Below are 25886 nucleotides of genomic sequence, written 5' to 3' on the forward strand. Positions count from 1 at the left end.
ATTATGCTCATCTTTGATATTGAATTCCAACTTTCTCTCCCATTAATTTTATTGGGCCCTCTTGCGGCTTCATCTCCTCTCCCCTTGGAGCCCATGGAGTTACAATTATTAGATCTTCTCTTGACCGTCGCTGTGAAAGTAATTCTTATGGAATGGAAATCCTTCTCCTCTGTTTCGTATCATACTTGGTGGGCTTGGGTTTCCTTCTTACGCAGTGCTCATACTTCAGTTGATCAAGCTCATCTCTCTCCGTCGATTGCTAGTGAGGTTTGGACCGCTCTAGACAATTACATGGATTTGTCCTCACAAGGGTTGGTTGACCAATATCCCTTTCGTATGTCTGGTTGAATGGCGTCTTGTTTGTCCGGATTTATTCCTTATTTTTAAGGTTTATTCATTGGGAAATCCTTCTTTCCTTTTTCCCTTCTTTCTTCTCTGTATCCTCTTTTTTCCATCTACTTCCTCTTACTCTCGCTTTTCTTCCTTCTTTTTCTGCTTTTTTCTTATTCTGATTCTATCACCTGATAGTGATACATTTGTGAATGGTTTACATATATGCTAAGTTGCTTGGTCTTCATGAATGCCTATTTTTATTTCTAGCAGACTACTTTTATTTATTATATATGGATGCATTTCATATGTCTTATTATTGGATTTCATCTTCTGATGGTCTGTTATATTGCTCTCAAATGTATCACTTTCTTTACATTCTGTATCTTCCTTTGTTTATTTATAACAATAAAATCTTTTGAAATCAAAAAAAATATTGCACCGTCATGTCACTTCACCTTAAGCTATGTTACCATACACACTACCGCCCTATTCCACGTTTTGTTAGGCTACCTTTGCTACATATAGGCGAGTTTGTTTTACTTGGCCAAGAGGACTGAAAGGTGTTGCTGATAGTATGACTTATAGAGGGAAAAACAGGAGATTCAAGATTATCGAAAAAACTTGCAGGTTAGTAGTGTCTTGATAGTGGTCTTCAAAATTGTTAATCCCGTGCCTCTCCAGTGTAAACAAAAAATGTGTTCGCAAATACTCCTTTAAATTGTCATTATTTAAATGTCTAATCTTATTTAAACATTGCAGTTAAGCTTTGTCAAACTTTTAAAAATGCAATCAAATACATGCTTGCCAAACATACTACTATTTTGGTGAGCCAGACCTAATGTGCAAAAGTTTCCATAGCGTGATTATCAGACATGGGGGTGGGGTTTTGAAGAATATTTGGAGTCTCTTCCTTTTTGACACATACCTGCAGCTAGGATAACAAGCATTGGCATAGCCAATAGGTTTCGCCTTTGGGACCTTATAAGTGCTTAGCCATGCAACAATTGATGTTGTTGCACCAAGGATATTGAGCTGGATAACTAAATACCTAAAATGTCAAGAAAAGGTTTTGTTAGATTCAGCATACTATAGACCGCGTGTTACATAAAGGAAATAGTCCCTATCTTAATTTAAGAGTTGTTACCTAAATAAGAACCCATAAAGAGTTCTCTTGGAAAAGAGCAAGATTCCGGAGCATTTATTTAGCTTAAGAATGTACTCCCCATAATGAGTAGTTCAGGAACGCAGCAGCATATGTTCAAAAGATCAAAGAAAAGTAATCACAGCAGTAGCTATGATCGGCTGTATGAGAAAGTCTCCCTGCCAAATAGTCAGGATAATAGGAAATTGCTGTTATCAGTAGCACACAACACTGGGCAAAAGTAAAGGAAAGATAATGCAAAATGCATCGTGGGTCAGGTGGCATGAAAAAATAAAGTTAAATGGAATTAATAACCTCCAAAGCATTAAAAAACCTCTCTATCTAGGAACACGTATATATGAAAACATTTGCAACATTCAGCACGGTTTGTCCAAGGAAATGGGTTTTCTAATGGTCTGTTGTCTCTCCTCCCATTTCCCACCATAACATTCACGCCGGTGAGCAGTTATCTAAAAGTTTCTAATATGTTTTGCACTAGGTACATGAGGGAAAGTTCTCATGAGAACCCTTGCAGGCCTATTCTGTTAGCTGTTGTCAGTATCCCATCGTGTGGATAATAAAGGGCTAGTCTAAGGCAATGAAAAATTTCTATTGGTAATTCTTAAGAGCATCCAAACCAATATCTTCAGAAAGTTCAACATTGCTAACACTCTCTATTGACTATAAAATATAGAAGAATACATAGTTTATTGAAATGAGGAAATCTCATGGTATGAGAAAGCAAAAGAAATGCTTCATATGGTGCGAAGAAACAAGAAATGCATTACTCTTCGAACAGCACGTTTTAAAGTGATGAACTATTTTACAGTTGGAGGATTAGGTCAGCAATTACTGAAAGGCATCTTATTCTAATGTCAAGCAGAAGTTGACAAAATATTTTTCAGGCCTTCTCGTGTTAGCACATTAGGTACGAGAGCCTACTACTTATTTAAGCTGCACGTTCATTTTTTACACGTTCAAAAAGCATCTTCTCCGATGGTTAAAGCTGCGTTATTACATTTTCATTTTCCCTTCTACAGATACGGAAAAGGTAAACAGGTTTTTGAAGGACCGGCATGTTTTCTTATTGGTTAACGAAGGCAAATTTTATGAAAAATGTACACTTTAACAGTCGGTACGACAATAGATGGAAGGATGATGAGCGGACAAGAGGAACTTTTTCTGGTTTGCTCACTTCACGTGCTCAATGTAATTAGAAGTATGTTTCAAGTTGGGGGTATTTTTATTTTCAGACTACTCCCTTGCCTCTTTGCACACACCGGGGTCATTTATGAAATATTAGACACCCACCACAAAATTCAAGTAAGTAAATCTGTAAATTCCTGTCACAGCCCAGACAAAGCTAGATAAATAACAATAGGATGGAACATATGGCTTTTGCTTTCCAAGTAACGGGCAGAGTCTGAAGCCTCAGTGACTTAGGACAAGTTTTTTTGTCTTATTTGTGAAGTGATTCCTAAAGGTAATAGTCACCTTCCCTCTCTATAATGAGATCTGTCAGTCCTCGTATGACAAACTATTTGGGTTCCTGCATTTGGAAAGCATAATTGCTGTGCCAGGAAGATCTCTGTATTAAAGATACATTTTGGGTGAGTTTTGTCTATTCAAAACTGGCCACTGCAGGTCTTGCATTAACCAGGACACATACATAAGTAGTGTGCACCTTACCAATGTGTTCTGGGGCTGGGATACACAGTTCTCTGAGCTGTTTCAAGACTAAGAGAGGAAAAACTTAATCCATCTTTATACTCTGCAGATCACACCGTGATCTGCCGACAAAATTAATTTCCTTAACCAAGCGCTACACAGCCTGCAGATCTATGATCCTTAAATGAAACAGGCCTCTAGTAAACAGCATGTCAACCTGATGCACATTCTACAAAACCTAAAGTTGAGCACATATTAATCGCTTTGAGGTCATCTTTTCTTGAACTAAGAGATGAACCTGGCCCCAACTATGCATAATGAAAACACAGGCACAAACGGGCTACACATAGGCCCTGTCCACCAATAAGCCTTTTCTGCTCAGTCTTGGTAAGATGGCATTAACTGATGCCTACAGCCCTTCGACTGTGACTGTTGAGTAATGTAGTGTTCAGCCTCCCTCATTTTTCTAGTGCCAGAGTGAAGTAGGTTGACACAGAGATACACCAAAATATAGTAACGTTTACAACTGCTAGGTGACAGAGTAGCCAGAGTAACAATTCAGTTCTTTACTGTCCTACCACTCGCTGCAGCAAAAGGTGATCTCAAATATCGTATCGGGTGTGTCGAAACGAGTGGAATGGGGCCACCTCAAACAGACTTCCGCACATTCTAGCCCTACATCACTTTAGTCATCAACTGAGCGATTTTTCAGGAGCATCAATTTTCTTGGCAGTGCAGTCGTTCTTAAACATTGGCCTACTGGTTGTAAGTAGGTACCTGTTTTGTTGATTGAGGATTTGAGTTTTGAGTTTTTGAGGTAAGTATACGCTGGTAGTTCAAAAACAAGGTGGTTTGGACATTGGCAGTAGTATGTTTTGTGAGCCTGTTTCAGAAATCCTGCAACGATGAAATTGAATAGGTTAGGCGTTAGATGCTACGCAATTCCTGGACCACTTTGAAAATCTCATTTGGGGTTTGTAGTGTCAAAGCTATTAAATTCAATCAATCAATCAATCAAAGCATTTGTATAGCGCGCTACTCACCCGGAGGGTCTCAAGGCGCTTGGGGAGGGGGGGGTCCGCTACTGCTCGAACAGCCAGGTCTTGAGCTGCTTCCTGAAGGTGAGGTGGTCCTGGGTCAGGCGGAGGTGGGTCGGGAGGGAGTTCCAGGTCTTGGCGGTGAGGTAGGAGAAGGACCTTCCCCCTGTGGTGGCTCTTCGGATGCCGGGGACGGCGGCGAGGGCGTGGCCGGTCGATCGAAGCTGGCGTTTGGGAGCGTAGAAGTTGAGGTGGCTGTTGAGGTATCCTGGGCCTTGGTTGTGCAGGGCTTTGTGTGCGTGGGTGAGGAGACGGAAGGTGATTCTCTTGTTGACTGGGAGCCAGTGCAGGTCTCTCAGATGTCTGGAGATGTGGTTGCGTTGGGGGATGTCCAGGATGAGTCGTGCTGAGGCGTTCTGGATCCGCTGGAGTCTCTTCTGGAGTTTGGCGGTGGTTCCGGCGTAGAGGGAGTTGCCGTAGTCCAGTCGGCTGGTGACGAGGGCCTGGGTGACCGTCTTCCTGGTCTCGGTGGGGATCCACCGGAAGATCTTGCGTAGCATGCGTAGGATGTTGAAGCACGACGAGGAGACGGCGTTGCCTTGGCTGGTCATGGATAGGGAGGAGTCCAGGATGAAGCCCAGGTTGCGTGCATGGTCTGTTGGTTTGGGTGCGCTGCCTAGTGCGGGGGGCCACCAGGAGTCGTCCCAGGCGGAGGGTGAGGATCCCAGGATGAGGACTTCCGTCTTGTCCGAGTTCAGTTTCAGGCGGCTGTTCTTCATCCATTCGGCTACCTCTTTCATCCCTTCGTGTAGGTTGGCTCTAGCGGTGGCGGGGTCGTTGGTGAGGGAGAGGATCAGCTGGGTGTCGTCGGCGTAGGAGATGATGTTGAGGTTGTGCTGGCGTGCGATGGCTGCGAGGGGACTCATGTAGACGTTGAAGAGGGTTGGGCTGAGTGAGGAGCCTTGAGGAACACCGCAGATGACTTCGGTGGCTTCTGATCTGAACGGGGGGAGGCGGACTCTCTGTGTCCTTCCGGAAAGGAAGGAGATGGTCCACTCCAGTGCCTTCTCCTGGATTCCGACGTTGCTGAGGCGCTGTACTAGGGTACGGTGGCAGACAGTATCGAAGGCCGCGGAGAGGTCTAGGAGGATGAGGGCCACTGTTTCTCCGTTGTCGAGCAGAGCTCGGATGTCATCGGTGGCTGCGATCAGGGCGGTCTCGGTGCTGTGGTTGGCCCGGAAGCCAGACTGCGAGAGGTCGAGGGATCCGTTCGTCTCGAGGAAGGCGGCCAGCTGCATGTTGGCAGGGTTCTCGATGACTTTAGCGGGGAACGGGAGCAGAGAGATGGGTCGGTAGTTCTTGAGGTCGGTGGGGTCGGCTGATGGCTTCTTTAGTAGGGCGCTGAGTTCGGCGTGCTTCCAGTTCTCCGGGAAGGTAGCGGTGTTGAAGGAGGTGTTGATGATGTCCCGCAGGTGGGGTGCGATGACAGCGTCGGCCTTGTTGAAGACGTGGTGAGGGCAAGGGTCGGTTGGAGATCCGGAGTTCATCGTGCGGACGGTGTCTTCGGTGCTGATCGGGGTCCAGGCGCGGAGGGTGGTGGTGGGGGGCCGTGGTTCGGTCGTGACGTGCGTCGGTTGAGTGCTGAAGCTGTTGTGTATGTCCGCGATCTTGTTGTGGAAGTAGGAGGCGAGGGAGTTGCAGAGGTCTTGCGAAGGGGTGATGTCGTTGCTTCCGGCGTTGGGGTTGGAGAGCTCTTTAACGATGTTGAAGAGTTCCTTGCTGTTGTGTGCGTTGTTGTCCAGTCGTTCCTTGAATGCAGTTTTCTTGGTGGTGTGGATCAGTTGGTGGTGTTTTCGGGTGGCGAGCTTGAGGGCAGTCATGTTGTCCGGTGTTGGGTCTCTGCGCCAGGCTTTCTCAAGGGCTCTGCAGTTCTTCTTCGAGTTCTTGAGTTCGTCGGTGAACCATGGGGCTTTCTTGCTGCCGGGTCTGCTAGGCGGGGCCCTCAGGGGGGTGAGGTCGTCTGTGCAGTCGCTGATCCACTTCGTGAGGTTGGTGGCCGCTTGGCTGGGGTTCGTAGCGCTGGTGGGTGGGTTCTTGCTCAGGGAGGTTGCGAGCTGGTCGGCTGTGATCTTGTTCCAGCTTCTGCGTGCAACCTGTTGCTGTTGGTGGTGGATCGTGGTCCTTTTGAAGCTGAAGTGGACGCAGCTGTGGTCCGTCCAGTGGAGTCCGGTGGCGTGGCTGAAGGCGATGTCCTTGCTGGAGGAGAAGACTGGGTCGAGTGTGTGTCCGGCGTAGTGGGTGGGGGTGGTCACCAGTTGCTTGAGTCCGAGGTTAGCGAGGTTGTCCAGCAGGGTGGTGGTGTTGCGGTCTTTGTTGTTCTCCAGGTGGAAGTTGAGGTCCCCGAGGAGGATGTAGTCAGCGGAGGGGAGGGCATGCGGGCTGACGAAGTCGGCGATGTCTTCTCTGAATTGTGTGCGAGGTCCCGGGGGTCTGTAGATGCGCGTGCCTCTGAGGGTGGTCTTGGGGTTGATGTGGATCTGGAGGTGCAGGTGCTCGGCGGGTGCGAGGGTGTCGTCGGTGTTGGTCGTGATGCGGATGGAGTTCCTGTGGATGATGGCGATGCCTCCTCCTGTCTGGTTGACGCGGTCCCTCCGGATGATCTTGTAGCCGTCCGGGATGGCGATGGCGATGTCGGGCGCTGAGGAGGCGTTCATCCAGGTTTCCGTGAGGAAGGCGACGTCTGGGGTTGTGGTGTCGATCAGGTTCCAGAGCTCGACGGCGTGTCTGTGGACTGAGCGGGTGTTGAGCAGGATGCACTTCAGGTGGCTGCTGCTGTTGCTCGTCGAGGTCTTGGGCACTGCTGGAGTGGTGCAGGTCCGGATACAGGTGAACTTGCAGGAGTTGAAGCAGAAGGGTCCGTGGGTGCGTCTCGGGGTGGCTCGGCAGCAGCCCGGGAGTCTGCCGGCGTTGAGTGCGATGAGTTCGGTGGCGTCGTAGGACCGTTGGGTCGTCTTCCGTCGGTGGGGGCCAGGGGTCCGGGCCCTGGGCGCTGACCAGGCGCGGACGGGCGCAGACGGGCTTACCTTTGGCGCGCCTTCGGTGCACAATCGGCGCGCCCGCTGCGCGTCAACGCTGCGCGTTCGCACGGTCGCCATATATGGCGAAGTGGGAGGGAGGGAGGAGCTGGGAGGCGGGAGCGGGGAGGGTACACAAAGGAAAGGGGGCGTGGCCGCTGGCACGGCGGCGGGAAGCGGGGAGCAGGGCGGGGGGCACAGGGGAAACACGGGGAAATAAAAATAAATCACAGGCTCAGGGGGAACAAAAAGAACAACAGTGGACAAATGCAGCAACAGTAATAGTGCAGAAACAGTGGCAAAATTAGCGCGGCAGCCCACAGGCAGGGAGAGCGATCCCGCTAGGGCAGCGGGGGCGGGGTAGAGGCGGCAGGCTCAGCGAGGCTGAGCGAGGCAGCGGGCAGGGGGGCACACGCAGCAGCTGGTGGCCGTGCGGTGCGGGGGTGTCCTGGGAGCAGGTCAAGTCCATCAATCAGTATTTGTACAGTGCAACACTGTCACCCCTAGGGGTATCTGGACGCAGGGGATGCTGTGCCTGTCAAAAAAACAGGCCTTGAGTCTCTTTCTGAAGTCCGCCAGGGCGGGTGCTTTTTGGAGGTTGGGGGCAAGGTCGTTCCAAGTCTTGACTGCGATGTAGGAGAAGGAGCGGCCCCCACTATTGCTGCGACAGATGCAGGGAATGTGGGCGACGGCGAGTGAGGATTTAATGGATATGTGAAGAATTTCAAACTGTTATATGCAATGAAGCCATGACATAATGTGCATTACATCTTGGGCAAAAGAGCAAGTGTTAGACCGTGGAAAATGTATCCATTGTCTTTCTTATTCGGTCATTTATGCACTTTGAATGTTCGATTAAATTCAACTTTGCATTTTGTTCGAAGCCTCTTGTTCTGTCAGGTCACACTAGGTTTACTGCAATGGACCGAAACATTTGCCTTTTTGAGAGAAGGTCTCGCAATAAAATAATCTAATCATGTTTTATTTACAATAGGTCTCTGGAACGGGATCTTCAGAAGCCTCCTCAGAAGATTATGAAAAGCTACTTACCTATGCACACTTATTGTTCCCGCAGTTTGTAGATGTTCAGCTTTCACAATCACAGGTACCTATCCCATAAAGAAAGTGCTGTTTTATCTTCAGATCACAAAATGTTAGCATACATATTTAATTTATTTAATTCCTTAATATTTGACATCTATTAGCGGTAATAAAAAGGTGCGCAGGGCATGACAGCCCATAGTAGTTTAATTAATGTCTAAATTATATTTTCACACACTTCAATACATTTAGATTTGTGCATAATGTTTATATATTTCATAACAGCAATAGGCTTCCAAGCTGAAAGAATTGATTTCTGTTTATTTCTCCAGATATAAACCTAGTTTTAAATCTATAATATATATATATATATATATATTTTTTTTTTTTAGATATCTTTTTATTGTTTTAGGCAAAAAAGGAAAAATAAACTTAAACAGTTCGACCAATTTGGCAGATGTTCGACAGATAAGACAAATCAGAAGCAATAAACAGTGGCGACATTCATAAAAATAATACATATTACCTAATTAATGATTGTGTAACCCTCAGCAGTTTCAAGGGGACAGCGACTCTTCCTCAGGTGTGTGTACAAGTTTCATACAGATCCCTCCTCTATAAGCATTCCACCTGGACCACACCGCCGACCACTTTTTGGGGCATCCACGCGCTATGTATACAGTCTTCTCTCTAAACATTCACCAGTCGAGACTCCTTTCCCAAGTGGCCAGGGTGGGTGGTGCCTCCGCTCCTCTTAGACGGGCTATCTTCCACTTGGCCACCATTTACCCCCAGTGTGGCCCACGCCCTCTCCCTGCTTGTCAGATCGGTGGGACCCCACATGTTCAAGAGGCAACGCTTTGCCTCTGGATGAATGTCTTAGTGCAACACTTCCTGATTTACTTCATGTATTTCCCGCCAATACCGTTGTATCTGGTCGCAGTCCCAAAGTATATGAATGAAGGTACCCATGTGTCCGCAACGTCGCCTGCAATCGCCCCCATCCCCCTCCCCATGCGGACTAGTTGTGGTCCTGTGATGTAAGTACGATGATGAATTTTAAGTTGTATCAATCGCAAGCGCGCCGGGATGGCGAGCCTCCCAACACATATGAGTGACTTGCCCCAGTTAATGGAAAATCCTGAGTATCTGCCAAATGCGTTAAAAATATCCAAAACACAAATTAGGGACTTTTTAGGTGAGGTTAGATACAGAAGGACGTCATCTGCATAAAGCGAGATTCGGTCCTCCCAGCTGGCCGACCATCGCATCCCACGGATCATCAGGTCAGCACGGATCCAGGCCGCCAATGGCTCAAGAGTGAGGGCAAAGAGGAGGGGGGAACAGCGGGCACCCCTGTTGGGTCCCGCCGTACAGCTGAAAAGGGTCTGACCGTTGATTGTTAACTATCACCTGGGCCATTGGTGCAGAATAGGGGAGTCTTACCCATGATATGAAGACCGGCCCAAACCCCAACTTGTCCAGGACCGCGAAGAGGTAGGGCCATTCCATGGTGTCAAATGCCATGGAAGCGTTGAGGGATACTATCACCGCGGGCTTATCCACCGTGGCAGCTCTGCCCAGCACCCCATGGACCCATCGCAGATTAAGGGCGGTGTTTCGGTGGGGCATAAAGCCCGACTGGTCCTGGTGCACCAGATATGTGATCACTCGTGTGAGTTGTGTGGCTAGGAGTTTGGTGAGGATCTTGGGTTCCGCGTTCAGGAGGGAGATCGGTCTATAGGAAGTGCATTTATTTCTGGGTTTCCCCTCCTTGGGGATAACAACCAGAGATGCTAGCCTCTGGTCAGGGGGAAGAACACCAACCCTCCTGCTCTCCTCAAACATGGAGCGGAGAAACTGGGCTAAGCCATTGGGGCGTAGTTTGTAAAGTTCGATGGGTAGGCCGTTAGGCCCGAGTTCCTTACCCGGTCGAAGACTCGGAATAGCTTGGGCTATTTCTTCATTGGTTATGATACTGTCAAGGAATTTAGCATCTTCCTCAGAGAGTGAGGGAAAGCGGATATCGCGAAGGAGATCAGAGGAGGAGTCCTCACGAAAATGAAATGAGAACTGGTAAATGTTCCCATAGTGGGACACAAATTTGCGGACTATGGCCACCGGGTCGGAGTTCGCCCCACCCTGATCGTCGACCAGTTCGGGACCACCTTGTTGGCCCTCTCCTTTCTGTCCAGCCAGTCGAGGAGTTTCCCTGCTTTGTCGCCCCACTCGTATACCCTCCCGTCTCTCTCACTCCCCCAACTCTTAGCCCTGTCTGTCGCAATGCTTCTGTATTCGTCCCTCTTAAGCTGCAGGAGGTGGATTGTTGACGGATGCGCTGTTTTCAAGAGCTATGATCTCCGCCTCAATGTATTCCATGTCTTTCTGCTTTTCCTTTTTAACACCAGCGATGAGGGAGAGGGCTTTACCCCTTAGTACATTTTTGAACGCCTCCCAAAAAGTCATCGGGGAGTCAACGGATACCTTATTCTCTAGAAAATAATGGTCAATTGCCGATAGCAGAGCTTTGCGAACTGCGGGATGGCGGAGGTACCAGGGACTGATGGGCGCAAGCACGCCCACTCTGGAGTCCCCAATGAACAGTCTGGACCATAGTGGCGAGTGATCCGAGATCCCCCGCGCAAGGTGTCGGATCTCACCGATAAGTGCGGTGTGGGCTGCGTCAGTCAGGAGGTAATCCATGCCAGAGAAACGGTGATGGGCTCCTGAAAAGAACGTGTATTCAGTGTCGCTAGGGTGATGCGCCCGCCTGGCATCCGCCAGGCCAAAGAAGTCTAAGAAGTCTCGGAGCCAATTTTGCACCGGGCCAAAGTCGCTGGGGGGGGGCAACGATCCAGTAAACCAGAACCAACTGCGTTAAAGTCCCTTCCCAGAAGGAGCAAACCATCAGGCAGGGAAAGCAAGTGGGTCCCTAGGTCAGTAAATGTCTTTGCCTGAAGGCCCTGTAGCACATATACTGAGGTTAGGGTAAGCGTACCTCCCTCCCACCGACCCGTCACTGTGGCATATCTGCCGAGTCCATCGGTGTGTGTCACCTGTGTATGGAAGGGGAAAGCGTTTTGACCAGGATTCCCACCCCTCTAGATCCGGAGGTGAAACCTGCGTGGGCTATAAGTTTGTACCCCCACCTCTTTAATGCTTTACATGAATTACCCACCAGGTGCGTCTCCTGTAGGAAAACTGCATCAGGGGAGTGACGTTTAAGATGTTGTAGAACTGAAGTACGCTTCACCCTGTCACCGAGCCCATTAACATTCCAGCTCATCCGGGTAAACCTTTATCCCACTGCGTAGTCATATGTGACCTTAAGTGTGTGTCCGTCACCAAGAATTATCTCAGCCAATGTCGTTGAACAAATAAACCCCAACAAACCCCCTCTCCCACACCCAACACCAACCACCCCGTCCCTGCTCCCCTGCGCATTGGGCCTAGAACTTCCCATGAGTAACTTGCAGAGTGCCTGTCGCCCAACCCACAAAACTAAGTGACTTGAGGGTGGGGAAAAGTGAGAGTGCTCCTTCCCTCCGCTGACCACGATGAACAAGTTCAAACAACATAGTCCCCCATGAGGAACTGTGTCCCAAATCTTCAAGGTCAAGTAGAGGCCAGTAGGAAGCCCACCCATCAGTGCATCCCCAATGCACACGTGGCAATTGCCAAGAGTCAGACTGGCCCACCGCGACCCAGAGGTAGAACGTTAGAAAGGGGTTATAAAGCCAGGACCAGGTGTGCACCCGTGCCCCCCGCCAAGGCCAGGTCAATGAGCATTGTGTTCCGCGGCAGAGCTCCAGCCAGTCCTCCGCATCCTCCGGACGGTCGAAGATCTAAGGTTTGCTGTCTGCCTCCACCCGCAGCCTGGACGGAAAGCGCATGGCGTACTTAATACCTTTGTCTCCGAGTTTCTTCTTTACTGCCAGGAAGGACCTCCTCCGCCCCTACACAGCCTGGGTGAAGTCCAGAAAGAAGGAAATAACTGCATTTTCAAATTTGAGAAGGGGGGGGCGCTCTGGCACATTGTAGGATAGTGTCGCGATCGGGGAAATTGAGCAGCCGGGGCAAAAGGGGACGCGGGGGAGCCCCCGGTTTCGGACACCCCCCAGGAACTCTGTGTGCCCTCTCCACCACAAAGAACTTGGACAGTCCCTTAGGGCATGGGTGGTTTAGGATCAGGTCCTCCACAAACAGGTCTGGCGATTGCGCCTCCGCCCTCTCCGGCACTCCAACGATGCGAACAGTGTTGCACCTAGAGCGCCCTTCATAGTCGTCAAGCTTGTCCTCTGCGTATTTGCGGAATGACTGCAGATTTTGAGGCTCTGTATGGATTTGCGAGACGTCCTCGACCAGGCTGGAAGTGGTCACCTGGAGCTGCTGAACCTTCTCCCTCATCTTTGTGAAGTCGGCTCTGATGAGGGTCACCTCCACCATTATTGCGTCAAGGAGGGTGGTGGAGGGGCAAGGTTATGGGGGGACATTTCACATGGTTGGGAAGTTGTTACAGAAAGGATACACTGTGATTCAATTTACTATACGAGAGCACATGGTGAACAAAGAGGGTATTTCTCTAAACTGCCCTGTATTAAGATGTGTAAAAGCATAACATTCATTATTGTCATTTATTTACAACAACGCAAACACCACTGTTTTGGCTTTGCACAGCCTTAGACCTACTCACAGTGTATTAATGCCCCCCAGTGTGGGTACGGCTGAGACGTGCTGCCGTTGCCCAGCAGTGCGTCCTGGTAGTAAATAGACCCGGCACTGGATCCTGATTGACCCAGGAATCCCAGGGCAGTGATTGTTTGCTTGCTAATGACCAAACTTTTGACTGTCCAGTGGCACAAGTCGTGCAGTGTTCTGTGGCACCGCAAGTGACTTCGCATGTTGAATCTGGTACAAAGCATGACAATTTGTGACAATTATGAATGATCTGATCAGTAACACTTGCTATTAACGGAGTAGCGTGCTACCCGTCTATAAATGCTTCAGCACCTTGTCAGAGTTAGCAAGCGCTACATAAATAACCAATCCACCATATACCATACAACAGGGGGCAATAATTTTATTGTAAAATGTCTATATCCCTGCATATCCTTGATATGGTCAGGCATGAGACTGCTTTGGTTCTTGTGCAAGGTAGGTAGAGTGTGGGTTTATAAGGAGGTCTGTGGAGGTCTTATATGGAAAACGTTGGCGAGATGTGCGATAAGTTCAGAGAATGCGCAAATCACATGGCAAATTTGTGGCTCCGCTTAAGTGTGGAGTAAAGCAGAGAAATGTAAGCGAAATAGTCCGCTTGTTTGTACTTACCATCTTTAGACAGTTGGCTCAGAGCAGAGCCACTGGATTATGCGATTTAGCAGTTGTGGCATTTTCTGCATAATTAAGAATTTGATGCATTTGCCACATAATGCATCATCTAATGCATATTTTGCAGATTTTAACACCAAAAAAAAGATTTCCGGCTCAAATTGTCCAAAGTTAGTAAAACCGCAGCAAAACGTGTTGCACAAAGTGGAAGGCCCTTTGCGGAGATAGGCTGACCTCCTTTCAGTTCCTTATTGCTATAATTGGGTGTAGAAATTTTCACGAACACTGTGGAATCTTTGCCCAGACAGTTGTATCTTATGTAACAAGCATTTGCAAAGCCAATAGAACTCGCCTATGTTGTTTTTTACTTGTTTTACAACAGTGCGGCTGTGGGAAGCATGGATGTGGGAAACTGCCTTTACAACCCAGGCATTAACACACAGTGCCTTTATCACACGTCTTTCCCATGCATGTGCCTTGACACATGCCTTTACCATACATGCCTTGGTAAAGACTTTAGTCTTACAACCCATGGCGAATATTAAAAATACAAGAAACATCGCTATAATGCGGTTAGCGCAGGCACGGTCATGGTGTTTTTTAAAAACTTTATTTATTTACGTTTTTGGAGTTACAAACATTAACAAAGCCAAAGAGTAGAGCTATTCCGCTTTGTCCATCTTATTTTGTCATGTCATGCATTCTGCCCGTGTTGACCGCGTTTTTAGTGATTTTTTTTTCCTTCACTTTCAGCCTGCTGCTGTACAACATGGTTTAAAAAACGCTGACAGTCAGTAGTTCTCGATTAGGCGAGCCCTGTTGGCTGTGTCATTGCTTGTTACTTTAGCCTGCTGCACAGCATCAAGTATGCTGTGCAGCGTGGCTAAAAGCCATTGACTTCTCCATTAGCTTCTCATTTACTGACGGATTTGAAGACGGGTGAGGTGGTTCCATGGAATTAAGACTTGCTCTCTTCAACCACTGTCCACACTGTTCTTTCAAATTCACCCCTTCTATCTTCAACGTCCCCACCCAGACGACTATAAACATGGCAATGATCAATTGCAGATCACTGCCCAAACACGCCCTTGAAATAAATATGCTCATTACAGACCATAACCTAGAAATACTGTTTCTTACAGAAACGTGGTTGACGCCTGACTCAGACGCCGACATAGTCCAAGCCCTTCCCCCAGGATTCGGTATCCAACATCTTAACCGTCCTAAAGGCAGAGGTGGAGGCATTGCTGTCATCTCCAAGGATTCAATGACATGCCGTTTCCTTGACAGTCCTCTGTTAGACTGTGAAAACATCCACTTTACTCTGCAAATTTCCCCTTGCTCTTCTCTTTCCGGACTCCTTATCTACCGTCCCCCTGGTACCATGGGAAAATTTCTTAACTCCCTCCTAGAATGCTCCCTGGCTAGATCGAGTGCCCGAACCAACTTCCTCATCCTAGGAGACTTTAATGTCCACTTTGAAGACTGCAAAGACAACACGGCCTCAGAGCTGATCCAAGACTTGGCAGCTCACCAACTTCACCTACAGAACTCCCTCCCCACTCATAACCGTGGGCATTTGCTCGACCCCATATTCTGTAATTTCCAGGATCTTGTGACCAGGCCTCCCATTCCGGTGCCATGGTCCGACCACCTACTCATTCCTTTCAGCTGGTGTACCTATCCCAAACTGCCGCAAACCCAAGCTCCCGGCAGACCATCTCGACCCTGGGCGAAATTAGACTATGATAAATGGAAACAAGCTCTCGAGGATACAGTCCCTACCCTTAGTTATACCATCGACCTTGCTGATAGGGAATTCTCATCCTGGATCATCAATTCTCTAGACAAAGCTCTCCCAATAAAACCTCATCGTAAACCAAGGACTAAAGCAACCTCCCCATGGTTTACCCAAGAAATCCGCCTTTTAAAGAAAATCTGCAAGAGAGCAGAAAGAGTCTGGAGAAAAGACTTTAATCCCATCAGCAAAAACAACTACAGACTGACGATTCTTAACTATAAAAAAGCTCTTAAAAACGCACAAATCTCCTTTTACAGTGAGAAAATTAGCAAAGCAGCAAGTTCGTCGAGGGAGACGTTTCTCACCCTGAAAAAGCTTCTAAAACCCCCCACCCCCCCAGCTGTGCGAGAACCTTCAATCGAACACTGCAATGAGTTAGCCAATTTCTTCGACTCAAAAATACAAACTATACTCAAACAACTTCCGCCTCTTTCTCCTACAGACCCCTCCCCCCGTCCCTCCTCCCAACATCAGAACAGAGACATTGGGCTAAGCAAGTTCCAACTCATTAACGCGGAAACGCTTGGCCCTATATTACAAGCCCTCAAAAGCGGATCGCCTCATGATCCAGCCCCGGTGAGACATCTGAAGCAGATTGCCCCGAGCATCCTTCCACCCATGACCAACCTACTCAACGCCTCTTTTGAATCTGGAACTGTGCCCACAAGTTGGAAAAAAGCGGTGGTGAAAGCACTTATAAAAAAACCAACCCTTGACCCGCAAAACCTGGCCAACTTCAGACCAATATCACTCCTCCCAGGCATTAGTAAACTAGCGGAAAAATACATCAACTCCCAGCTCTCACACTATCTGGAGTCCAATGAGCTGCTAAAAACCTCCCAAACTGGTTTCCGCCCGGGCCAAGGGACAGAAACGGCTATGGTGGCGGTAGTCGAAGAAACCAGGAAAATCATCGATGCAGGAGGATCAGTGGCAGTGATCCTCCTGGACCTCAGTGCAGCATTCGACACCGTCAACCATGGCATCCTTGCCCAGCGCCTGGAAAACCTCGCCATCACTGGGAAGGCCCTTGAATGGCTAAAATCCTTCCTCCATAACCGCTCTTTTCAGGTGGCAGAGGGAGATTGCATCTCCAGGGAAACCCCTATACGTTGCGGAGTGCCCCAGGGCTCCTCATTGAGCCCTACACTCTTCAACGTATACATGGCACCTCTTGAACAAATCGTCGTCCCATATGGCATTCAACTTTTGACATACGCGGACGACACACAGCTGGTCGTCTCCCATAGCCAGTCAGAACCCCCCACCATTGATCTGTATTCTTGCTTGGAGAATATAGTCAGCTGGATGAGAGACTCCCACTTAAAGCTCAACGGGGAAAAAAATGAGCTAATGGTACTAGGCAACCAATCCCACTTCCGCCCGGAATCTTTCTGGCCTTCCAGTATGGGCCCACCACCAATCCCCAAAACTGATATCAAGAGTTTGGGGATTTGGCTGGATGACAAACTTACTCTCAACACGCAGGCCAAGAAAACTGCAGGAATTTGCTTTGGCCTGCTCCGCTCCATCCGTAAAATTCTCCCACTCCTACCATTCCAATCAAGAAAACTGGTCATGCAGGGCCTCATTTTGTCTAGACTTGACTATGGCAACGCCCTATATCTTGGTTCCCCAAAAAAAGTCATCTCAATGCTGCAGGTGGTGCAAAATGCGGCCGCCAGAATTCTCACTGGCACCAAAAAACGCTGCTCCGCCAAACCTGCGCTCAAGGAGCTTCACTGGCTCCCGGTTGAACAAAGGGTGCAGTTCAAGGCCATGTGCCTAACCCACAAAATCCTGCATGGAAAAGCCCCCCCGGTCCTGAAAGAGCTCGTGACTCCCCACACGACAACCAGAACCCTACGCTCAACCTATGCCCACCTGACTAAAATACCTAACATCAAAAAAACACGTTCTGGTGGCCGACAGTTCTCATTCCAGGCGTCCAAGATGTGGAATACCCTTCCACCTGACCTTCGGGCCCAACCTAACCTCCTATCATTCCGCAAATCCCTGAAGACATGGCTGTTCCCCTGATCTCTTTTTTTCCTGCCGGTCCCCTCCTCTGGAGTTGATAGTGGATTTCAATTAGCGCTGGGACGCTCTCGGGCAGCCATGCGCTCTATAAATCTCCAAAATAAATAAAATAAATAAATGGCACAAGCATTCTCCCTGATTGCGTGCTAACCTTGCTTGTGCTGGGTGACTTAGTGCAGTTGGTTTGATTCTGCTTTTTCCTGTCGACTGAGACAACTTGAAGTATTTTAACACTGGACTTGCTTTGCGTGTGACTATTCTGATCCTGATTACTGTTGCTTCCCCACAAGCTGCGTTAGTTATTGGAGGCCGGAGGTTGTAGAGTGGATGGCTAAATGCTAAAGATTCCAAAAATACTTTATGGCTAAGAAATATGAATGTGCAACAGGAACAGACCAGATAAAAAATATGACGATGCAGTGGTAATAATCGGAGTTACTTCTACCTGATTCTGAGAAGTCGTACGTAGAAGCAGCTTGAAAGGGGGACCAGGCTGTTGCCTGTTCTTCCAACCTTCGGCGACCCTTCTGTGGTGTACATATTCTCCTAACTGTCATCTCACTGTCCAGAAAGAACATGTTCTGCCTTCAACCAGTGCAGTTTTCAGTAGTGTGCTAATACTAGAGCACATACATTTGTCTTTCTGACTGTGCACTGTGTATTTATCCTTCTTTGCAAGGGTAGCCTTGAAGGATTTTTAAAGTGTGGAGGTAAATACCGTAGGTTGGCCTGCTTTTATCCAATCTTTGGAAATCTGAGTGGCTTAGAAGAAATGAAGTGAAAAGAACAGTTCTTTGTTTGCAGCTTCACTCTTGTAGCTGTGTCCTTATGCCCTTAAGACATAGGTGACCTCTTTTATGAGCCGCCCATTTAGAACCACTATCACGCACATTTTAGATGCATTTTCAATTGAAGACTTTGTAGCCATATAGTGGAAAATGTGTATTTCTTACAGTGGATGAATGGAAAGGAGATTTACAATGGTTCCCCTATAAATATTTATTCTGCCACTTGAATGTGTATGTTGGCTCTAGTTGCCCTTCACACAACTCTTGCTTACGTCCATGTGGAAGGCTTAGACTGAAAAATGCACCTCACAAGAGGTGCCAAACCAGTCTGTCTTGGATGTCAGGAAAGTACTATGTAAACACAATGTGTGCCTCCTTAAGCAAGGCCTTGTAGCGTGAAGAGAGTTGACTCAACCCCAGGTAAGGAAACAATGCAAAACAATGTCTTTAATAATATATCACCCTGCGACATAAGAGTAGCTGCCCCTCCTCCCGCCCATCTCCATCTGACTTCCTGGGAACATCACTGCCGCAGCTGGAACCTGGAACACCAGAACAAACTGTGTTCCCCAACAGAGAAAAGGCTATGGAAACATAGAACACAAAGTTTGTGTGAATGCTTCTTGCCAATTGAGTTTTGCTCGTGGTGCACACAACAAAATAAGTTGGCAAAGTCCTGCCATTGCTGGGAATCTATATACCCTACAATTTGAGCTGGCTTTAAAATAATTTATAGAATCGGTTTTCTTTTATAGAAAAGTTGAATCTGCATTCATAATGCAAAAAGAATATCTACTTTTTAAAGTGTCAGGTTTGGCCGGAATCTAGATAGTTCACCAATGTATTAACGTGATTGAAACGTTGAAAAGTGGTGAGAGGTGTGGCGCCGCGGCCAGGGCGACTGACGCTGGAATCTGGGGACCACGGTTCGATCCCCGGCTCCGGCGGCAGGGTAGCCCAGCACCATGTGACTCTGGGCAATAGCTCGCTTAATCTTCCCGACGGCCCCCAGCGCCTAGAGACCCTTACGGGTGATTGTGCGCTTTACAAATGTGGACTTTAAAGTCATACCGCGGAGAGGCATGTTGATGCCATACTAATGTGAATACACGTGCTAATTACAAAAAACGGTCAAAGTTCTTAGTCAAATCAGAACCTTAGATTTAAAATGTTGATAGACTTGCTAGATAATACCACATATTACATCTCTTGTATCCACTCTTGAAGTACTTGTCTCTCCCACTAAGTTATGTACCCATAAATTGCAGTCCTCAACTAATTCGATGGGCCCAAATTGGTTAAGTATCAACTTGGATAATACGGAGGCCTTGATAGTGGGAAGTAGCCCTCTCGTCTGGTTACTTTTCACATATACCTCACTTTGTGTACCTTTATGAAACCTGGTGCGCATTTAGATTGTGCACACCAGCTGTTTGTACGTTCAGTACTGTATCTACTACTACCTGCAAGATGGCAGCAGGTGCTTTTCAGACCCTATTCTCACAGTGGCCTGACGTCTTGAACTGTCTTTGCCAGTATGAAAAAGGTCAAGTAATAAGGTTTTACTCCTTTTCCTGAACTGTACTAATTCCATGTTGCTTATCCAGGTGCTGTTTTACACCCTTTTATTTTATTTTCTCATACTCCTCCTTGATGCAACATTAATAAAAAAATGTCGGAATTTGTAAAGTGCACAGCTACCTCCACCGGAGGTGTCCCGGCGCTGTCCGTATACCGCTTAGGAACCCTTCCTGGCTTTCCTGGGAAATGTCCACTCCTGGGCACCCCCTAGGTGCAGCCAGGCATCCCAGCGCTTTTGGGGCCGTTGTGGAGACTAAGCAAGCTATTGCCCAGAGTTGCAGCGTGGGACCCATGATCAGAACAGGCACTGAGGCGAGAATATCCAGTCAGGGGAATTAATGAGCCGGAGACCCGCCGAGGCGAGAATCGAACCCTGGTCCCTGGCCAGAGCTCTGCATCAAGGTCTGCCTGCTCTAACCATTGAGCCACACTTCTCCACATGATTAATGAAACAACTTCAGATCTGTACCCTGACTAATACGACTTTGAGTATGACCTGAGCTCATGAATCTTTTGTAGAACTAGTGCAAAAGTTAGATCGTATGCAGAGCTGGTCGATGTGTTTAGTGAATTGTTGCTCTACCAATCACCCACCTCATCCATGACCCTGCTCTGTGACTTTTAAAAGACCTCTACTTAAACTTGCCAGGTCCCTGACAGACTAAACCACAGTTAATGATTGCTTTGGCTGCTTTCCTTCTGGGTTTTTTTTGCGTTTGGTGCTGGTATTTTTGATAGCCGGTTGCATTGTTCTTGCTTCACTAGTTGTGTGCGCAACTTCCAAGCTTGGCAACGCTCGCTTTCCAACCAGAGGCGTTGTGTGAACTTGCACAGGTGCTTGGATCACATTTTCTACAGATTAGTTAATGTTGGATTATTTTAAAATTAGACTGAAAATATGCATCACGCCAAGGCTTGTCCTTGCTGCGTACCCTTGTGTGAGATGAATAATGTAATACAGCAGCTTCTGTGGACTCCCACTGAAGCGTTACTGGAGTCCAGGGAAACACATTGAGTAATTTTTGTAAGCTTGCGACCCATGGTCTTAACAATTTCTGTAATTTGAAAACATTACACAAAATTACAAAAATAAGCATACACTAGAGAAATGACATAATATATAAATACTTCATTTAATTTTACAATCAAATATAGAAAAAGTTTACACATTTTAGTTTTGCTTTTTTTTTTGTATAGAATATACTTTATTTTGAATATATTAATTTTTATTATTTAATTTTGTAACACTGTTGTGGACCCACTGAGTTTACTTAGCGGAGCAAGAGGTGTCCTTGTACCACACGTTAAGAACCACGGATCGAATACAAAACACACAGTTTATTGCCACTGTGCAACTTTGGCTTCTCATGGTTGCCAGTCCAAAGCCCAGAGAATACCTCTGCTCAACCCTAGGCTAGGCTTCAGATTTTTTTTCGTTTGCATAATATGCGAAATTACTACAATTATGTGAAATGCACTTAGACGGTATGTTGTCTGACAGTTTAATACAAGGCCATACCTCTTGTACAAAAATCACCACAAAATGTGAGAGATTCTCGTTTGAGCACATTTCTCTTGGGAGCAGCACATATTTCTTTTATTGTTCCCTCAAGCAATTTTTCTTCTTGAACTAGATAGACTCCGGCTGGAGAAAATTGTACCAAAAAAACACTTAAATGAAATGTGCAAAGTCTGAAATTACTTGAATTACCTTCGCATAACAAAATATGTGCCCATGTTTACCCTAGACTCAAAGTCACATGGTGGATCGATCCCATTAGTTGTGACCAGCATGGACCCGCTACCATCACCTGCAGTAATCGCGAGACCAGTGGCGTTTTACGAAACTCACACTAAATAAAGGACAGGATAGTCCTCATTCAGACTGGTGGCATTGCACGTTTGTGGTCGATCGTCCAGAATTTTTCAATATTTAACAGCTAACTTTAGGGGTTACATCATACCTATTATCGAACCTCAGCCAATTGGCTGCCCTTCCCATCCCCACTAGAGTAAGCTGTTTACAGCATGTTCCAGATCTGTAATGATTGGTCCTGCTTACCCAAGTCGGGAACAAAGGAAATTACCACAAACACTGTCATGTATTAAAGAATTGTTATTTCCCGTCACAATGTACAAATCGCATGCGACACCTCCCAGTATTCCGGATGCAAAATGGCCCCACTCCTCCCTGTTGAATGTGATGAGGGACCCTGGGCTCGCATATCACACAGGTACTACTTGTATTTTTATAGCGCTTACTACCCCTGGTGAGGTGTCTAAGCGCTTGACCATGGGCAGCACACTGCTCCGGGATCCAAGTTAAGTTGTTAGTCTAGTGTTATTGGTTAATGCTAGTTATTGGGATTAGTCTGTGCGCTCATAGCAAACCATTCCATGCAGTTATTTCAGTTTCTTTATGATGGACTAAATTAATAGTGGTTGGTGGTGATAATTAGTGGGGGGGTAGGTGAGTTCATGCACACGGTTGGTGGGATTAGTGGATGTTGAGTATTGTCAGATTGCATAGGTATGACTTTTAGAGGAAAGAGAAGAGATTGTGATCTTGTAAAGGAGTTGTGAGAAAATTGCAGAATAACTAATAGAGAATGAGGCAAACCTGCACGTGTCCGAGTAGGTTGTGTCCAGAGAGAGGAGAGGGATATCTGAAAGGGAAAAATGGAGAAGCAACAAACAAGTTTTAATTAAACGGTAAAGTTTTTCATGCCGGATTTAAGGAATGTAGAGAATTCTTGAGATGGCATTCATTGGCAGTGTGCCCCCACCCACAGCAGGGGCCGCACGGGCCTCCCTTACGCCCTCCACCCTCCAGTATTTTAAGGAAGTGTCTGACCGCAGAATCGACTCTCCTTCAGAAGCCTCGCGGTTGCTCATTGGCCCTGACTGATATCAACTTTTGCTCTTAAGGCCAAATATCACATGCTGAGAAAGTCCTAATTTCAACTCGTTTCACTTTGAGCGTAGCTTTGTCAGCCTTATATAGAATCCTGACACATGTTTACCACTGACATAAACTCAACAGTACAATTGCCAATGGCACGAGCTTTCACTGCCGCTGCCCATCTACGTGAGCGAATTAAATCCCTCCTCTTCGAGTCCCAGATTGTAGGACTAGCACCACCAGGAGGCAAAGACTGGAACTGCTCTAAGAACTATTTAAATATTGATTTCAGAGAACTTGGAACAGTTAGTTATCTGTCATACTATTTTCTCCTATTCCAAAACTTTTTCACGGCTCAACCTTAACATTTTGTTGCTTTAAAGCATTGGCCTGGTATTTCTATAGTGTTTTTCTGTTTCTCGCTGAGGCCACAGGCCGCACTGCATCTGGTCGAGGTGGTCGTCGCCTTTCCACCAGTGCATGGATGAGGGAAATACTTTGGTTGTAGTGACATTTATTAGTGGTACGTTTTGGTGCTGATGTGCTTAAGGCCCGGAGAGTATGCGGAGACTTGGCGAAGTAGCGTCTAAAGTATGAAGAAGGGAGGCAGCGTTTTGGGAAAAATGCATGACTTGCAGTAAGCAGTGTCCAGAGTTTAAAAGCGTCCCAGTCTTTCTTTCTACTCCGAATTCATGATGGCTTTTTATTTTTATAGCGCGAACTTGACCCAAATTGGCTATCAGAGCGCTTTACATAGCACCAGTTGCATTACATGAGGACACATTAATTTTTTTGGTAGGCACAGGGAGATTGAGTGATTTGCCAAAACTCACAGGATGTTCAGCGTCATTGCAGAGACTCGATCCCAGTTTCCCAGATTCGAGGTCGACTGCTCTAGCTGTTAGGCCAACTCCTCCCACTTATGTGTATATTTATAAACACACGCTTAAATGAGAACCCCAACCAAGCCCTGCCCTCTGCAACACCATCTAATAACATCCAACAATAAATATCTCAAATCTTTGAGCTATAAAAAACTGAAGTAAGCACAAAACTGCTATTCTGTGAAATACAATAGATATATTGAGCCTCTTATGCAGACTGACAAGCACATACTTTGAACAGTCTGTGGTACATTTACTCTCATATTTACTAGGGTGAACAAAATGTACACAATGAACTATAATGAAAAAAGTATCGCATAAAATGTTCCCCATAATTCACAAAGTGGTACAAGCTAAATCGAATAAAGCCACTTACCCTTTTTTAGTAAACAAGACTGAACCATTGTCTGCATTATGCATAGCCTAAAAGCAAAAATATTCTTCATACTAGCAGTGTACGCTATTGGATAAACCACATCAAGTTGTAGATAATCTATAAGTGGTCAAACAACAAGGCTCGCACATCACAGATTCAGGGAGAATTTAAAAATGCAATCAAAAGAAAAAGAACTGTGCAACATGCTCCAATGGACAGACAACACTATGTCATCAATCTAGTGTTTAGCAAATATCAGAAAGGAATTTTTGAATATTCATTACATTATATACTTTTCCAGAGCACCACAAAATCAGAGTCTCAGGGTCCGTCAATCCGACAGGTCCTATACTCGTCATCCAAAAAACAAAAGAATGAAATTCAATGAACAAGAGTCCAGAGCATGAAGACGCTATGTGGATCTGAAAGTCAAAGAGCCCTTCATTTTTTTTAAGCAATCAATTTGACTGAAATCTAAAACTGAGACAGCGGACACACGCTTCATCATTTGACAACTCCCTCAAGGCTCAAGAAATCATTCGGAGACAAGCACACTCCAGAATGATCTTGTTTCTAAGTTGGAGTGTGCGCCAAGGCTTGCATGGCTGTACAGGACATGTCGTTATCGCAAACATGCTTCTTACATCCATTAAATAATCAACATAACTTTACTTTGAAGGGGGTGTCTCAACCATGTAGTTTTAAGAGAACCCACTTCAAAGTTAGATTTTAGTACAACAGTAAATCATGGAAGGAATCTAAAGGAGGCATGGGCAGTCAGATTTATGCATGATGACTTAATTTATTTTTATCAGGACTATACACAACAATTAATTTTATAGACCCCAAACCACAGTCCTGAACACTGCTGCGACCTTCGATTTATTTATTCATGATAATTATAAGGTTAATTAATTAACTCTATCAGGGAACCGGCTTGTCTGATTCTGCATGCCCTGGGTTGGGTGACAACACTTTTTTTCCTTCTGACGGGCCACTAGACTTATATGTTACAACTTGGAGCAGCGATCAGCTTGGGGTAAGCCCTTGTCCACCACAAAAGGGTAGCTGAAAATATTTGAATCTGCAGACTCTTGCATTCAGGATGTGCTCTGACACTTTCAGGGGTACGAGTATATGGCTGAGGATCCGTGTGGATCCATCTTACTGTTTTATATTACTCAGCTGTGTGAGCTGAATTGAAACAGCTTCGTTTTAACCTTGTAATGACAGCTGCTCTGGTTTACCTCACAGATGGAGAAGCATATTCATGCACATATGACTAGTTTTGTCTTTTAATTTCCGATCTGAATATTGCACTGCTATGTGTACAGAGTGCAAGCTGTTGGATTTTTGATTAAAAGCAGTTTCAGTATTCAGATACATGTTTGAGCTATTTCTGTGTTTAAAACATGGCTTTCCTATGTATGTAAAATAAAATGTTAACTGGATTGTAGCTTTGATCTGTAAGGTAGCAAGTATGCAGAAATGCTAGGAATAACAGCATTGATTTAACAAATTGCTAAAAATCATTTCGTGGTCTGTAGTCGGCATTTATGAGTGCAGTACAAATTAAATTGGGTTTAGTGTACTTTAATGGATTATGGCAAGTATTTATGGGCCTGCCCAAACGACCTCACGTGTCCACATTTTCTCCTAATTGTAAGACCACAATGTTTACTTACTGCAGAGCTCATTTAAAAGTATATTTCCTCTGCATGCTATTCCATACTAAACCAATAGTGAGTAAAACCTTATAGACCGCGATGATGTTTTGGCAGCACAAAGTGAGATTCTTAAGTACTTTATTAGGGCTTCTTTGCCTATTGACTTGATGTGCTACCAAGGCTGGCAACATATTTAATGTCCATCAATGTCTACAGATGGCATGG

General features: G+C 46.3%; 1 protein-coding gene across 1 annotated transcript in view; it reads left to right on the forward strand.

The window, feature by feature from the left end:
• Positions 1-25886, forward strand: part of TMEM131L (transmembrane 131 like) — a 673742-nt gene that overhangs the window by 316904 nt on the left and 330952 nt on the right. The window contains exon 7 of the mRNA XM_078676947.1: positions 8248-8358. Coding sequence (XP_078533073.1) covers positions 8248-8358 — 111 coding nt within the window. The remainder of the gene's footprint in view (positions 1-8247; positions 8359-25886) is intronic.

Source organism: Lissotriton helveticus, chromosome 2_1, assembly GCF_964261635.1.
Source record: "Lissotriton helveticus chromosome 2_1, aLisHel1.1, whole genome shotgun sequence".
Classification (NCBI taxonomy): domain Eukaryota; kingdom Metazoa; phylum Chordata; class Amphibia; order Caudata; family Salamandridae; genus Lissotriton; species Lissotriton helveticus.